At 36.1% G+C, this 17,987-nt stretch overlaps 1 protein-coding gene across 3 annotated transcripts in view; it reads right to left on the bottom strand.

Moving 5' to 3' along the window:
• USP34 (ubiquitin specific peptidase 34) overlaps window positions 1-17,987 on the bottom strand; it is a 242,035-nt gene that overhangs the window by 89,505 nt on the left and 134,543 nt on the right. For all 3 annotated transcript variants that reach the window (XM_036334433.1, XM_036334432.1, XM_036334434.1), the window contains 7 exons: window positions 17,775-17,897; window positions 17,559-17,642; window positions 16,992-17,078; window positions 8,958-9,158; window positions 6,021-6,103; window positions 576-616; window positions 311-435 (listed from right to left, as the gene is read on the bottom strand). In XM_036334433.1, coding sequence (XP_036190326.1) covers window positions 311-435; window positions 576-616; window positions 6,021-6,103; window positions 8,958-9,158; window positions 16,992-17,078; window positions 17,559-17,642; window positions 17,775-17,897 — 744 coding nt within the window. The remainder of the gene's footprint in view (window positions 1-310; window positions 436-575; window positions 617-6,020; window positions 6,104-8,957; window positions 9,159-16,991; window positions 17,079-17,558; window positions 17,643-17,774; window positions 17,898-17,987) is intronic.

Below are 17,987 nucleotides of genomic sequence, written 5' to 3'. Positions count from 1 at the left end.
TTCCATTAGTTTTTTTATTATCAACTAAAGGCCCAGTGCATAAATTCGTGCATGGGTAGGGTCCCTTGGCCTGGCCAGGGATCGGGGCCATCTCGCCCAGTCCTGATTGGCCAGACCCCAGCTAGCAAGCTAACCTACCTGTTGTAGCATCTTCCCCCTTGGTGGTCAGTGTGCATCATAGCAACTGGTGGAGTGGTTGACTAAATGGTTGACCGATCGGTCGGACACTTAGCATATTATGCTTTTATTATATAGGATGTTAATAATATAAAAAGTAAAGCGTAACTACTAATCTTTATTTTTATCTTACCTCAGGAATAAGGAGGGTCAATTTCTTTAGCCAATCTTGTAAATGATCACTATCAGCAAGGCTAGATTTCACTAAAGAACAGCAATGAGCCCAACTCACCAAGAGCCACATTGAATAATGTGAAACTAAAGAAAAAGTAGAAAAAATACAATTATAAGGGCTTGGTACTGTAAAGAAAACAATGTTCATTATTTAAAAATACATATAAATTTATCTAGTTATCTAAATTTTTACCTCTTAAAAATTAACTTTCTTAAATCCTTACCTTCATGTCTAGACCTGTGATCAGACTGAGCTTTCAAAACTCTGCAAATAAAAATACACCACCACCAATTAAATTCAGTAATGAATTAAAAATAACTTAGTTAAAAGTATATACAACTTTCCCCATAAAAAACATTAGATTTTAGAAAGCTACTTTTATTTTTTCTATGACTCTTATCTTTTATTTTAAAATTCACTGGTTAAATCTTATAGCAAACAAATGGATGCTCAGATTTAATAAAATTTGACTGAAACCAATATTGATTGAAATAAGTAAACCCTCAACAAATACTCATGGGCTGTTATTCAAGAGAAAGGTCACAATGGTTTAGTCTAAACTTCAGACTCTTTAAAACAGTGGTTCTCAACCTTCCTAATGCCACGACCCTTTAATACAGTTCCTCATGTTGTGGTGACCCCCAACCATAATATTATTTTCATTGCTACTTCATAACTGTAATTTTGCTACTGTTATGAATCGTAATGTAAATATCTGATATACAGGATGTATTTAGGCGACCCCTGTGAAAGGGTCGTTCGACCCCCAAAGGGGTTGCGACCCACAGGTTGAGAACTGTTGCTTTAAAAGAAGAATCATACATTGACATAAAATGCCCTTCCTTTGACAAAAAAAAAAATTCTGAGCAGTACTAAATTAAATTATAGCAGGCCAGAAAGTGAGACAGAGAGACAAGAGTATTCAACCAGTTAATTAATGTCTGTGAGCCAACTAACAATGCTCACATTCCTAAATACATGAAGGAGCTTTGAAGCAACTCCCAGAGCAGTGATGGCGAACCGATGACACGCATGTCAAAGTTGACATGCGAACTCATTTTTTTGGTTGATTTTTCTTTGTTAAATGGCATTTAAATATATAAAATAAATATCAAAAATATAAGTCTTTGTTTTACTATGGCTGCAAATATCAAAAAATTTCTACATGTGACAGGGCAGCAGAGTTAAGTTAGGGTTTTTCAAAATGCTGACATGCCGAGCTCAAAAGGTTCGCCATCACTGTCCTAGAGCAACCACCAGAAACCATCACAATCTGCTTATGCATGAACTTTCAGGACTGTTCCCTGCAGCCAATCAAAAGTAGTAAACATTTCTTCCTCAGGGACTATGCACCTATCCCAGAACTGCCCCTGCTTTACCTTCCTCCTTTACTTAGCCAATGTAAATTCTTTCAAAACAACTTACATCTTTCTTCTATAATGTACAAAGAGCCCATCAACTCCAGAATGGGGGACATGTAGTCTGCCGTTGGTTTAGACTTCATGCCCCAGGACTTAGTCCTCTTCTGGCTAGCATTCAGCTCAACAAACCCTTTCAGAAAAGCTTTCAGCTATGAGTTCTGTTTAATGCTGTTGTATGTTAGTGCCAGTTTCTAGCATGAATAGTTAAAAGCAAATTATTAAGCCCTAACCGGTTTGGCTCAGTGGATAGAGTGCCGGCCTGCAGACTGAAGGGTCCCGGGTTTGATTCTGGTCAAGGGCATGTACCTTGGTTGCCGGCACATCCCCAGTGGGAGGTGTGCAGGAGGCAGCTGATTGTATCCATCTGGAACAAGTGTTCCAGTTTCTAACTCTCTATGCCTCTCCCTTCCTCTCTGTAAAAAATCAATAAAATATATATATTTTTTAAAAAAACAAATTATTAAAAAGTAGAGAAAGCTGACTAATTTCGTCACTAGAAGTCCAATGCGCTATCCATTGCGCCACAGAGCCCGCTAAAGCTGACTAATTTAATATAATTTCATCTTTATTTTCCCTAATACTTTTAGTAACTTCAATGGAAAATGTATTACTTTGTCCGGCTGGTATAGCTCAGTGGTTGAGCATCGACCTATGCAACCTATGAACCAGGAGGTGGTCATGGTTCAATTCCCAGTCAGGGCACATGCCCAGATTGTGGGCTGGACCCCCAGTAGGGGGCGTGCAGGAGGCAGCCGATCAACGATTCTCTCTCATCATTGATATTTCTAGCTCTCTCTCCTTTCTCTAAAATCAATAAAAATATTTTAAAAGAAAATGTATTCAGTTTCAAGAAAACTAATTGAAATTTTTATTTTAACAAGACTAAATAGATTATTTGCCTTATAAATAAACTTTTTAAAAATATATTTCTATTGATTTCAGAGAGAGAGGGAGAGAGAGATAGAAACATCAATGATGAGAGAGAATCATTGATCAGCTGCCTCCTGCACGCCCCTCACTGGGAATCAAGCCCACAACCAAGGCACATGCCCTTGATGGGAACCAAGTCCGGGACCCTTCAGTCTGCAGGCCGACACTCCATCCACTGTGCTAAACCAGCTTGGGCTTACAAATAAACTTCTAAAAAATCACTAATCTCTAGCATTCACACTTTGCTATTAATTCACAGAATACCTTTTAAAGTCCCCCAAAGCAAGGCTCACCCATATTACTGATTTAAAGTAAAAGGTACTAAGAAGTAAAAACTTTATAAATCAAACTTTATTAATATTAAACATACTATAAACATATTGGTATATTAACTTTACCAGAGTAGCTTACCCACCTATCTTTTAAATTTGTAGTATTAAATGATTTTTGATAATACAAGCATAAAGTGTTTTAACTGCTTTGATGTAAATCTCCTAGCACAGTGGTCGGCAAACTGCGGCCCCTTGAGTGTGGCTCTTCCACAAAATAACACGTGCGGGCGCGCACATACAGTGTGATTGAAACTTCGTGGCCACACAAAGAGCCGCATGTGGTTGCGAGCCGCAATTTGCCGACCACTGTCCTAGCACCTTATGAATGGAGGGTTAGAACCTATGAAAAGATAATGGTGCAGAAATAGAAGCTGAGAAATCACAGAGATGAAGTGTGGGAATGGGGAGTGGGCAAGAGCTCACATTAGAAAGATTTTAATGAATTTTTTAAGATGGAACTACTGGCCCTGGCTGGGAAGCTCAGTTGGTTAGAGCATCATCCAAATTCACCAAGATTGTGGGTTCGGTCCCTGGTCAGGGCACATACAAGCAAAGAATGAATGTATAAATAGAACAACAAATTGATGTCTCTATGTCTCTCTCTCTCTCTAAAATAAAATAAAAATGGAACTGCTAGAACGAAAACAAGAATTGCCACACAGAGAACCAGCAGCAAAACCTGGTATCAAATCTGCATATTTATTTTTCATTGCATGAGGTTAACAGAGTCAAGTGAACAAAAAGTGGACTAAAGCAGTCATTGAATTGCCTTAACTCAATGTATTGTAGTGTGTGAATACTGAGGAACAGTGTGTGTTAGAGGACAAGGAAGAAGAGTTAAGAAATATTTAGCTGAGAGTAACTGGTGGTTGGGGTATAAAACGTATTTTATCATATTAATCAAAGCCATGTTACATCATTTTCTTCATTTCCCCGTTACTCGTTCATAAGTTTTTAAACTATGAGGTAAGATATCTGGCACTGAAAATATAATGGTGAGCAAAATCACATTTAGTTTATATAGTACTTACACTTAACCAGTCTAGTGGGGTAAAGCAGGTATTGATCAAGGAATGACTGTGAATTAAACTGGGACAGACACTAAAGAAAAGTACATTAAGAAAGACATAATCTTAGGCCCTGGCTGATGTGGCTCAGTTGGTTGGAGCATCGTCCCATATACCAAAGGCTGCAGGTTTGATTCTTGGTCAGGGCACATACCTAGGTTGTGGGTTCAATAGCCTGTAGGGGTATGTACAGGAGGCATAACCAATTGGTCTCTCTCTCCCCCTTTCTCCCTGCTCCCCATGTATTTAGTCAGCAAATACAATACTTTAATTGGGGGGGGGGGGGGGATAACTTGTACATTTAAAAAAGCTTTTCCAACATAACTCAAATACATAGAATCATATTACACATTTAACTATATTCTTATTTCCAGCTCTATCCAGAGGGCAGAGAAGCACGGAAACACTGGTAGCAATGAGTAGACCACACACCCATATTTCTGAGGTTCCCTACCAACAGGCTTCTTAAAGAAAATGGCTGATTCTAGAACTAAGGCAGGGAAACTACAAACCTGGAAGGGGGAAAAAAGGATCCCTCCCCTCCACACAAAATAATGTGATATGTCAAAAGACACATGAACAAGCCTGACGAGGCCAACTCAGGAATATAATTTTAGTAAAGTGAATAGTAATGGTAATGAATTACAACATGTTGAATGAAAAAAAAATCCAAACTGATATTAAATAAAAGGAAAGAAGAGAAAGCACTTCCTAACAATAAAATGTCAACTAATAAACATAAAAGGAATGTTAAGAGTTAGAAAAACCACTAGTTTGTAAATATATATTACTTTTTTTTTAACTTTTAATCCTCACCCTAGGATATGTTTTTTTATTGATTTTAGAAAGAGAAAGAAAGGAGTGAGAAAGAAGGTAAGGAGAAGAGAGAGAGAGAGAGAGAGAGAGAGAGAGAGAGAGAGAGAGAGCGCGCGCGCGCTCAATTGACTCTCAAATGTACCCCGACTGGGAATTGAACCCACAACCAAGGTATGTACCCTGACCATGAATCAAACCCACAACCTTTTGATGTATAGGAAAATGCTCCAACCAACTGAATCACCTGGCGAGGGCTATACCAATATTTTTAATTCAGGCAAGAATCATCACTGAATGCTTAAAAAAAAAAAAAAATCAATGAATGAAAATTTTATTATAGGAGCTGGAAATTTAAGCAATTGCAAAATATAGTCCCCTCGGGTTACTTTTAATTGCAAAGAAAAAAATCAGAAACACTGTAGAAAAAGCTAAAGGAAACCAGATTAACCAATCATAATTAATATCACTAGTAATGGACAAACTGACATCACCAGGATGTACTGGGGAAGATTATTATTTATCGAGTATTCCTGATAAAATATATAATCCGTATCTAATCATGAGGAACAATCAGGAAAACCTAGATCGAAAGGTGCATTATAAAAGAATTGGCCTGTACTATTCAGAAATGTCAGTATCATAAAAGAAAGCTAAGACAGTATCAGTGATTAAAGGAAATGAAATATGACAACTAAACGCAATAGTAGTATGTGGTTCTAATGAGACATTGAGTACCAACTGTGTATTAGATAATATTTTCTAAACTTATTTTACACTAGTAGTTAATAAAATGTCCTTGGTCTTAGGAGATACACATGAAAGTACTTATGAGTAAATGGTCATAATGTCTGAAACTTACTCGCAAAGATTCAGTATAATATGTAAATGAATGTGTTCGCGCACACACAGATATACACACTCATGATTATGTGATAAAATTGGCAAAATGTTGATAATAATATGCAAATCTAGATAAGCAGTATGGGAGTTCATAAAAACACCCTAAAATTTTTCTAAGTATTAAATGTTTTCAAAAATGAAGCTTTAAAACACTATATTCTTACCACAAATGCATACATAAATTATGTTAAAAACATCATACCTAGGAGCCAGATTATCATAGGTATAAGCAACAGACATAAGTCGTTGAATCAAGCTGGTTCCTTGCACAAGAACAAGAAATACCTTTAAAACAAAACAAAACAAAAAACATTTTTTAAAAATCTTTAAATACATTAAAAAAACACACAAAACCACACAACTGCATTTTTAACCTGACTCAAAATTATGTTAAATTTTTTTATGACAAGGAGTATCTTAGAATGGCCATTTGAAAATACTGTAAAAATATCAAATATTAGAAAACAAGCAACTTTAACAAAAAAATATTCAAAATTTAGAAATACACAAATAAAACTAGTTTTTTATATTTGCTCCACAGATTCCCTGCATGTCAGAGAAAAATACTATATCACACACTGGTGGATTTTTGCACCATAGGTGAAGAATAAAACATTTTCTACTTCTGAAACAAGGAAAAAGAAGTCAAGCAACAGCAGACTCCTCAACCATTCTGAAATGAATATAGGAAGACAATATAATACTCCAGGGATATACAGCATGGATTTCAGATTTAAAATCCTAAGGTTCAATGTTGAGTTTGCTGACTTTCAAGCTGCCTCGATTCTAATAAATACTTTATTTCTAAATTCTAGCTCTTCGTCCATAAAATAGGAAAAAATAATAATTTGCTAATTTAATTTAAAAATTTATTGAATCTCTTCTGTAGGTTAGATAATATTTTCTAAACTTATTTTACACTAGTAGTTAATAAAATGTCCTTGGTTATAGGAGATACACATGAAAGTACTTATGAGTAAATGGTCATAATGTCTGAAACTTACTCGCAAAGATTCAGTATAATATGTAAATGAATGTGTTTGCGCGCACACAGATATACACACTCCTGATTATGTGATAAAATTGGCAAAATGTTGATTATAATATGCAAATCTAGATAAGCAGTATGGGAGTTCATAAAAAACACCCTAAAATTTGGGCACTTATTTTATAAGACACTGTTCCCATCCTGGAGATGTTAGACAAGTGCAGCAGATAACACAGAGAGCGCTGTAACACAAGCATATATATGTCAAATGTGCAAAACCTGTCCCTGGCAAAATCAGGAAAGCTTCAAGAAAAATTATGTTTAGGTAGGAATATAAAAGTTCAATTTGGAATTTCAACCTTTGTAAAGACTATTAATATTAAACAAATACAAAGAATTTCGTACTATCTATAGTGTACCAAAATTGGATGGCTCTGTCTCCAGAATTAGTGTAACAAGAATTTTGTTCCCAAACAGCTTAGATTTACATACTAAGCTCTAATTATTATGATGAATAAACGGTAAAATACATAATGTATGTACCTTTTGTAAACTACAAAAACAACCCTGGCATGTGCACAGAAAAAAAAAAAATAATGCTATTTATGGTTGTCATCTATGACTGAAGAGTTCACTTGTATATTCAGAACTATTTTCACTAAGAATGTACTTTCATATATTTTTTAAAAAATAAGCCAATTCTTGGGGTCTGTGTGGAAGTGGCCAAAGTGGGAATAAGGGGTACATCTATAATAGTGTCAACAATTAAAGGTAAAAAAATAAAAAGCAAGCCAATTATTTTTAAAATTCTATATGTGTACCTATATTTATATATTATTAATATCTCAAGAGGAAATCACTAAGTGTCAAAAGCTTTTAAGTTATTTAGTGAGTTGATGGGAAAAAGCACATTCAATCTGTGCTTTTTACATTATAACCTGGAAATACTAGCATAGACCATTTTTCCCATTTAACCCTGGAATACTAACATTGATCATTTCCCCCTTTTAATCTCCCCAAATTCCAGGGAAATATGCTTTATGTTTCCATTTATACCATCAGTTTCCAACCTATAACCACCACAATAGTTTTCTATCAGTAACCAATTCATTACTCTGTTTTTTCTTGAGCAGGTATGAAGTGAGGCACTAGTCACAAAAGATTACAAAATGAAAAAGAGATTTCACTAAAAACTCATCATCATCTCTTCCCCACTTCCAAGACCACTGGTGAAGACATTGGAAATACAAATATATAATCACATGAACAAAAATAATTCTAATTTTACTGCTGGTTATTGTGTCATTTTCTTCAGCTCTATCCATTATATATACTTGCTCTGCAATCCTAGGGCTGGTACATAACAAATCAAATTTCTCCTTGCCAGCTGACTTCCTATTAGGTTCTGTCAATCTGACACACTATAAATTATTTCCTTGTGGATTTCCTCTTTTTTTTTGGCACTGCGCCAAAGTATTTCACCCAGAAAAGGCAGTTGGTTTTAGTTGGTTTTAGAAGCAGTAGCAAAACCCCTTTCTTGAGAGGCCTAAACCCCAGTTCAACAGTATTTTTATTCTATAAGCTTATTTCTGAAAACCCCAACCTATTCCTCCCATATGTTCTGAAAACCCTGAGCAGTAAATGGCTACTTGTCTAGATTACCTCAACATTTCTCTTTTGTATGTTCAGTCTTCCAACACATACATATAAAACCAATTCTCTATTTTAAATTTCCTCTGTTGAAATATCTAATGTGGTTTGCTTTCCTGAATGGACCCTAATACATACATACATTCTCTCTCTCTCTCTCTCTCTCTCTCTCTCTCTCTCTCTCTCTCTCTCTATATATATATATATATATATATATATATATATTACTGAATCCAAATAATAACCTCAATCCTACAGTTAGATAACATTAAAATGCCATATAATTTATTCTTGCATTTTGGATGATGAACTAAGCATCATAATTACTTCTGCATTAAAATGAAGGCATCACTTCAAATGGTAAGTCATACTGTGGTATTGTAGAATAGCATTTCTTATGCATTAGTGTTTTACATCATTTTGTCAAAACAAGAAATACACAAGCTCTCTTAAAACATAAATAGAATTCATTACTACAATTTAATAACTTCTGAACTTTACCTCTGTTAATCTTGGTATATGAAGACCTTTGGCATGATCACCAGCAGCCTTTCTTGATTTGCCAGGCCAAGTTCTTTTCCTATGGCTTTCTGCTATACCAGACCAGGCAAAGACATCATGATAAGCTAAGTCCAAATCAGACGGATCTACTGCAAACTGGCATATTAACTTCAGCAAGCAAGCAAGACAGTCTAGCTGCCACTGTGGATAAGAAAAAAATGTCATTTCCCTATTTTAATTAACTTAATATGGCTACTATATAACTTAAAATGAAAGGCTAGAAAATAAAAATAATTATACCAAGTAGTTAATCCATGTGCTGTAAAATTTTCCTCAGCATATATCAACCCAATCTTATGAAACTGAAGAAAAATTATCAAAACACTAAGAGGGTGCATGTAATGAAATGGAAATGACACACATTTCTACCATGAAAACATCATATAAATGTATGTAATAGGGAGATACGGGGTTTTTAATAAAAATACAGTACAGCATTTCGGAAGCAGTGATATCTGAACAAAGATGCTGATCCTGACCTGAAAGACATCCCTGGAAGGAGTGCTGAAAGTGATCCCGTTCAGGCTAGTAGGGGATAGCTCGATAAATTTAAGAAAATACGTGTTTATTTATAAACAGTACATTATACATGTACTGTATATAAGAAAAGTTAAACAGGGAATTCTTTGGGGATCTGGAATGGATTGATTCAATTTACATTCTTTCTAATGGGAAAATATGATTCAGTTTTTTAACAAATCACTTCTTGAAAAGCCTTCCGGCATGAATTAAGTTCGAGCACCAAGGTTCCACTGTACATTGCTCAAAATGTACTATGATTTTTAAAACAGTTAAACAACTAACAAGTTGTTTCTCCAACAAGTTGCATATACTCTAATATATTGGGGCCATAGCAATTCTCAATAGCTCTAGAATATAATTCAACTGAAAATGTTACATTTCTATATGTATATTTAAAATAAAAATATTTTGGTAAAACATTTTTTAGTGTAATATTTCTGACTTAAAGATCTACTTAAATTTTTTTAAAGTAAAACACTTCCTTAAAATGAATTAATAAGAATTATCATTTATGTTCAAGATGAGAGTTTCAGAGCTTTCGCCTTAATAGTCCTCTTCTTCCCATTTTCCTAACGCCAGTGCCAAGTGGTATATCTATACAATATACCAATATACTTGAAACATAGCAACCCCATATACGTAACTGGTTTTCAGAAAGGTACGAAGAAATTTCAGTGAGGAAAGAATAGTCTTTTCAACAAATGGTGCTAGAAAAATTGGATAGCCATAAAAAAATCAAAACAAAACTTCATCCTCACTCCACTTATATAAAAGTTAGCTCAAAATGATCACAGACCTAAATCTGAAAGATAACTGTAAAACTTACAGAAAACAAATAAACAAACAAAAATCAGGAGAAAATCTTTGTGATCTTAAAAAAGGGATTTCTTATACAGGATACAAAAACTGTTACATTTTAAAACTTTGCTTAAAAAAACATAAATGTTTATTTATATATGTAAGCCACAGACTGAGTGAAAATATTCCTACTACAGTAGTCCTTCCCTTAGTCACAGTTTAATTTTCAGAGGTTCCAATTGCCCATGGTCAACAACAGTCTGAAAATATTAAATGGAAAATTCCAGAAATAAACAACTCATAAGTTTTAGATTTTGTGCTGTTCTGAATAGTGTGATGAAATCTCCTGCCTGTGCTGTTCTGTCCCGCCCGGATATGAATCATCCCTTTGTCCAGTGTGTCCACACTGCATACACTACTCAACCATTAATCACTAAGTAGAGCTGGCTCAGTAGCAAAGTGCTTGTGTTCAAGTAACTCTTATTTTACTTAATAACAAAAAATTGGATAACTTACACAAAATGGACAAATTTTTAGAAACACAAAACTCATTCATAAAAAAATAAAAAATCTGAATAATGCTCTACACATTGAAAAAGACAAGTAACATGATTTCACTCATATATGGAATCCAATGAATCCAATGAATTAACAAGCAAAACTGATACAGACTCATAGATAGAGCATAGGCTGATACCTGGGGAGGGGCAGGGGGACACTGGGTGAAGGAGGTGGATGGATTGAGCAAAAAGAAAAAAAGAAAAAGAGAGGAAAAACTCAAGGATATGAACAACAGAGTGGTGACTGCTGGGGGTGGCGTGGAGGAGGATTTAGAGCAGCAGTTCTCAACCTGTGGGTTGTGACTCCTTTGGCGGTCAAACTACCCCTTTCACAGGGGTTGCCTAAGACCATCCTGTGAATATTTACATTACAATTCATAACAGATATCAGATGTTTACATTACAGATATTTACATTACAATTCATAACAGTAGCAACATTACAGTTATGAAGTAGCAACGAAAATAATTTTATGGTTGGGTCACAACATGAGGAACATTTAAAGGGCCAAAAGGTTGAGAACCACTGGTTTAGAGGGTAAATAGTGATGGATGGAGGACTTGACTTGGGGTGGTGCACACACAATACAGTGTATAGATGATGTGTTGTAGAATTGTGCAACTGAAATCTGTATACTTTTGTTAACCAGTGTTCACCCCAATAAATTCAATAAAAAGGACAAAAATGCAGATGGAAAATGTCAATGTAAATGAAAAACAAATTATAGAATATTAAAATAAAATTACTTCTGAGACCATTTAATGTGGAAAGGACAGCCTTTTCAAGAAATGCTGGGAAATCTGGATGTCCATATGAAAAAGATTAAGGTTGAACCATTACCTAACACATATACAAGAATTAATTCAAAATGAATCAAGGACCTAAAATATAAAACTCTTGGAAGAAAATATAGGACAAAAGCTTCAGGACATTGAATTTGGCAATGATTTCTTGAGTAAGACAACAAAGACACAAAATAATACTACATACTCACTAGAATGGCTGAAATTAAAAAGACTAACTATACCAACTATTGGTGAGAATGTGTAACAAATGCATGGTACAAACTCCTTTGCAAACAGTTTGGCAGCTTCTTATAAAGTAATCTTACACTTACCATACTTCTCAGCTATTTTTTTACTTGGCATTTACCCAAGAGAAACAAAAACATATGTACCCCATAAGACTTGCATATGAATGTTTATATCAGCTTTATTCGTAATAGCCCCAAATTGGAAACTCAAATGTCCATTAATAGGTGACTGCATACTCTTAGTATACATATACAATGGTTCTCTACTCAGTAATAAAAACCAAACTAAAAATACATGCAACATTTATCAATCTCCATATACATGTTTAGTGAAAGAAGCCAGATACAGAAGAGCATTTACCATTATTATTCCATTTACATTAAATTCTATAAAATACAAATATAACCTATAGCAACAGAAAGCAAGTCAGTGGTTGGCTGGGAGAAACTGATTATAAAAGGGGAGGATGGAACTTCTGAGGTAGTAGAAATATTCTATATCTCAATTGTGTTGGAGGATTACACAAGTATACACATTTTTGAAAACTTAAACAATAATTTATAAATGAGCACATTATTTACTGCATGTAAAATATATTCAACTTCGTAAGACACATAAAACTGAAAGTGGATCAAAGACCAAAATTTAAAAGCTAAAAATGTAAAGTAATTAAAAGCAAACAGTCATCAATCTTCATGGCTTTGGATAAAATATTACTTTCAAGGATGAACCTTGAAAATCATATGCTAAGTGAAAGAAACCAGTCACAAAGGACCGACCATCTCTATAATAATAAAAGCATAATATGCAAACTGACCGAATGGCCAAACAGCGGAATGACCGTCCAGATGAAGCCGTGTGGCTGTGAGGGCCGAGGCAGCGAGGGCCTACCCTTGCATGAATTTCGTGCATTGGACCTCTAGTATATATAGAAAAATTTATATGAAATGTCTACAATAGGCAAATCTGTAGAGATAGCAAGTCGATTAGATTAGTGGTTGTCTAGGGCTCAAACATAAGAAAAAATGAGGAGTGATTTCTAATGAGTCTGGGATTTCTTTTGGAGAATGATGAAATTGTTCTGGAATTAGACAATGGTAATAGCTGCACAATTTTGTCAATATATGAAAAACCACTGATTTACACATTTTAAAATAATTTTATTGTATGTGAATTATACCTCAAATTTAACTTTAAAAGTATACTTCAGCTAAGTTCATTATAAAGTAAAAAAAAATGTGATTAAGAAACAAAAATGGGAGAACCAAGATGGCGGCATAGGTTAATGCGGAGTTTTTTGCTTTGAACAACTACTTCAAAAGTGAAACCAAAAAACGGAAGGGACATCACCCAGAACCACAGGAACGCTGGCTGAGTGGAAGTCCTACAACTAGGAGGAAAGAGAAACGCATACGGACACTCAGAGGAGGCACAGTGCTGAAGTCAAATTCTGAGGTGCGGAGTGCGCGGAGCGGGCTGGCGGCGGAGGGCACGGTTGGCGTTTTCAATCGGGAGGGAGTCGCAGACTCTGAGCTCCAGATCCGGGCGAGTCTTTGGGGACCCAGACTCAAACGGGAGAAGCGGGACTGTCTGGCTTCGGTCAGAGCGAGTGCAGCTTTCTCTCTGAGCTTTGCAGCGGGTGCTGGGACTCAGAGAGGCAGAGCCCCTGGGGACAGGACTGAGAGCCGCCATAACTGCTCTCTCCGGCCCACCCTGTTGATCCTCTGCGATCCGCCCCGCCTAAGCCCTGCACAGAGGCTTTTGCCGGATAGCCTCAGGCAAAGGCTAGATTAGCACCTCCCTAGAGGACAGAAGTTCTCTCACTGCTGACACAGCTGATTCCCATAGCCACTTGGCCTGGAGGTCAAACCCTCCCTGGAATTAGCTACAACAATCAAGATTTAACTATAAGACTGTGCACAAAGACCACTAGGGGGTGCACCAAGGAAGCATAACAAAATGCGGAGACAAAGAAACAGGACAAAATTGTCAATGGAAGATATAGAGTTCAGAACCACACTTTTAAGGTCTCTCAAGAACTGTTTAGAAGCCGCCGATAAACTTAATGAGATCTACAAGAAAACTAATGAGACCCTCGATCTTATATTGGGGAACCAACTAGAAATTAAGCATACACGGACTGAAAGAACGAATATTATACAGACTCCCGACAGCAGACCAGAGGAGCGCAAGAATCAAGTCAATGATTTGAAATGCGAGGAAGCAAAAAACACCCAACCGGAAAAGCAAAATGAAAAAAGAATCCAAAAATGCGAGGATAGTGTAAGGAGCCTCTGGGACAGCTTCAAGCGTACCAACATCAGAATTATAGGAGTGCCAGAAGATGAGAGAGAGCAAGATATTGAAAACCTATTTGAAGAAATAATGACAGAAAACTTCCCCCACCTGGTGAAAGAAATGGACTTACAGGTCCAAGAAGCGCGGAGAACCCCAAACAAAAGGAATCCAAAGAGGACCACACCAAGACACATCATAATTAAAATGCCAAGAGCAAAAGATAAAGAGAGAATCTTAAAAACAGCAAGAGAAAGAAACTCAGTTACCTTCAAGGGAATACCCATACGACTGTCAGCTGATTTCTCAACAGAAACTTTGCAGGCCAGAAGGGAGTGGCAAGAAATATTCAAAGTGATGAATACCAAGAACCTACAACCAAGATTACTTTATCCAGCAAAGCTATCATTCAGAACTGAAGGTCAGATAAAGAGCTTCACAGATAAGGAAAAGCTAAAGGAGTTCATCACCACCAAACCAGGATTATATGAAATGCTGAAAGGTGTCCTTTAAGAAGAGGAAGAGGAAGAGGAAGAAAAAGGTAAAGATACAAATTATGAACAACAAATATGCATCTATCAACAAGTGAATCTAAGAATCAAGTGAATAAATAATCTGATGAACAGAATGAACTGTTGATTATAATAGAATTAGGGACATAGAAAGGGAATGGACTGACTATTCCTGGGGGGGAAAGGGGTGTGGGAGATGCGGGAAGAGACTGGACAAATATCGTGCACCTATGGATGAGGACAGTGGGTGGGGAGTGAGGGCGGAGGGTGGGGCGGGAACTGGGAGGAGGGGAGTTATGGGGGGGAAAAAAAGAGGAACAAATGTAATAATCTGAACAATAAAGATTTAATTAAAAAAAAAAAAAAAGAAACAAAGATGATTCTGAACTATAATATATTAACAGAGATGCATTATAAATAGGGGAGATATCAGCTGACTTAAAGCAATCTGTCTCTCAGGCATGCTTGGCATCTCTGACATTGCTAGGCCTACCAGTATATGGCAGCAAATTTTTCTTATCAGTAATATTTCATAACAGTGCCCAAACTATCAAAGTAAACAAAGAAAACCTTTGGCATGATTCCCTGCAATACCATTCAATACTAAACTTAGAATATTTTATAAACAAAATTTCTACAAATGGCACATAACTACTCATTAAAGATTTTAATTAAATACTCCCACTTTGCCAAAGAACTAAAAAACACCTTATAACACTAAGAGATTAATGGGACAAGAAAGACATGAGAAACAATAAAACAAAACAAATATTTAAATTATAAGACACAGACATCAATATTTATTATAGTAAGGTATCTATTTTCATAAAATATCTGTAGTAAAATATGTAAAATAAAAATGTATTGTTTTTCATTTCCAAGTATTGAAACCAGTGGTAAGAAAGCAATGTTTTCCACCCTAGCTGGTTTGGCTCAGTGGATAGAGTGTCAGCCTGTGGACTGAAGGTTCCTGGGTTCGATTCCAGTCAAGGGCACATGCCTGGGTTGCAGGCTCAATCCCCAGTAGGGGGCGTTCAGGAGGCAGCCGATCAATGATTCTCTCTCATCATTGATGTTTCTACCTCTCTTTTTCCCTTCCTCTCTGAAATCAATAAATATATATATTTTTTAAAAACATAGCAATGTTTTCTAAATGTACTTTCTTTCATTAATCTTTTATAGTAGCATTTGACATAAAAAACACCTGTCTCCTAAATTCTAAAATAATTCTAAAAAACAAGTACTAAGAAATTACTTGAATGAAATGTTTCATAATGCTACTCTGCTTTGTTGGAGGTCAGGAAACAGAGCATCCTTTCCATTTGTTTTAAAAACTGAAAAAGAGTCTCTTCAAAAAATTAAATACATACACCAAGTTCTTTTAAAAAAGCATTCAAAGTTTAACTATATGAATATCTATATAAAAGCCTAACTGGCTGAATGGCTGAATGACTGTTTGACCGGTCACTATGACATGCACTGACCACCAGAGGGAAGATGCTAAATGCAGGAGCTGCCCCCTGTGGTCAGTGCATTCCCACAGCGGAAGCACCGGTCAACTGACTGACAGATGCCAGATGCTGGCAAGAGCAGCTGCAGCAGAGTGAACCTCTCCCACCTCCATGGCAGTGCACTACTGAGCGGTGGAGGTGGCAGGCGCAGCAGGGCCGGGATGAGCAGGAGCGGTGCCAGCCAGGGCTCCTTTCTGGCTGGCTGCCGCTTTGCGCACTACTATATCCTTCGGGGGTGTCGGACTGCCGGTTTTGGGCCGATCCCTGCAGGCCAGGCCAAGGGACCCCAACTGCCAGAGGGACCCGCTCACTCCGCAGACACCCTTCGAGTCCCAGCACTGCCCCAGGTGCAACCAGCGAGGGAGGAACTGCGGGAGGTTGGCTCCAGGGCGTGTCCGGCCCTGCCAGTCACCTTCTAATTAATTTCTTTTCAATGTGCACGAATCCATGCACTGGGCCTCTAGTTAATATATAATGTATAAACCTAAAGGAAAAATATTCATTAGACATAGTTCAAGAGTCATTAATTTTAACACTTAAGATTTTTTAAACGAAGTGACATGGAAAACTCTTACTGCGTAATTTCTTTATCAAACCCTATTTAAGAAACAGTAATTTCTACTATACTCCATACTCTCCTGTGCGACAGTTGATGTAGCTCAAGTTATACTTGCTAAAGGGAAATGGAAATGCTTAAAATGGGATAACTATTTTAACTAGCTAACAGTGAATTTTCACTTACCACAGTCCAGGATTCCTGCTCTTTAGGCTCCAGAATTCCAGAATTAAAAATTTCTAATAACTGTTGAAGCCCTCCAGCAGCAACGAACTGTAAGCAATTATGAGCATAATGGTAAGAGAAAAGCAGCTACATAATGTAATGAAGACCTGTTTTGAGGTATGTGTATATGTAAGTAAAATATTACCTATCTTTCAGTTAAAAAATTTCTCTTTGACTTAAATAATCAAAATAATTTTTATACAAGTAACATACAGCCTACTTTCAAGAACTTTTAAAAGACTCTTGCAAAAATCTACAACATATCTTTATATTCCATTAACCACTTAATCCCAAACAGCGGGATGTACTAACAGAGTATTGCAATGAAGGAAATATGTAAGTGCTATAATTAGGAGCTCCAAGATATTAATACATATTAGCTTATAGTGAATTGGAGTAATCTGTATTTTTAAACTACCCTTTATTTTAATAGTAAATAAGTTGAAAACCAATAAATAATTATGGTATCTACTTTTGGAAAATTAGAAATAAATTATTTTCATCATACTGTAAAACACATGATCCAACCTTGCAACTCCATGAATTTTTACTATTTTCCACTTGATCCTCACTTGAATCATCAGAATCTGGATAAAGATCACTGTAACTTCCCTGTGGAAAAAAATAAGAATGAGAGAGAATGGCAAGAGAAAAAATTATTCTGGAATCAAAAGATAACATGCTCTGGAATTTTGCTCCAGAGTGAATACAAATATGTAATGATAACAATAGAAATACAATTACCGTTGACTCTCTCCTTATTCTTCTATTAGGTTTCCCCAGTGCTTCAATAATTTCCAGGGCATATAATAGCTTGTGAGCACTCTTAATTTTGAGAAGTTCTTTCCAATTAAGTCCATCATTACTCTTAAATAAAAGAAAAACATAAGTTTCCCATGCCAACTTACTAGGGGGAACCTCCCTAAATTAAAGAAATTGACACTCTATAAAAACTCT

Source organism: Myotis myotis, unplaced genomic scaffold, assembly GCF_014108235.1.
Source record: "Myotis myotis isolate mMyoMyo1 unplaced genomic scaffold, mMyoMyo1.p scaffold_m19_p_14, whole genome shotgun sequence".
Taxonomy (NCBI): Eukaryota; Metazoa; Chordata; class Mammalia; order Chiroptera; family Vespertilionidae; genus Myotis; species Myotis myotis.
Note: the sequence above shows the minus strand (reverse complement) of the source record. Positions and strands in the feature narration are given on the sequence as shown.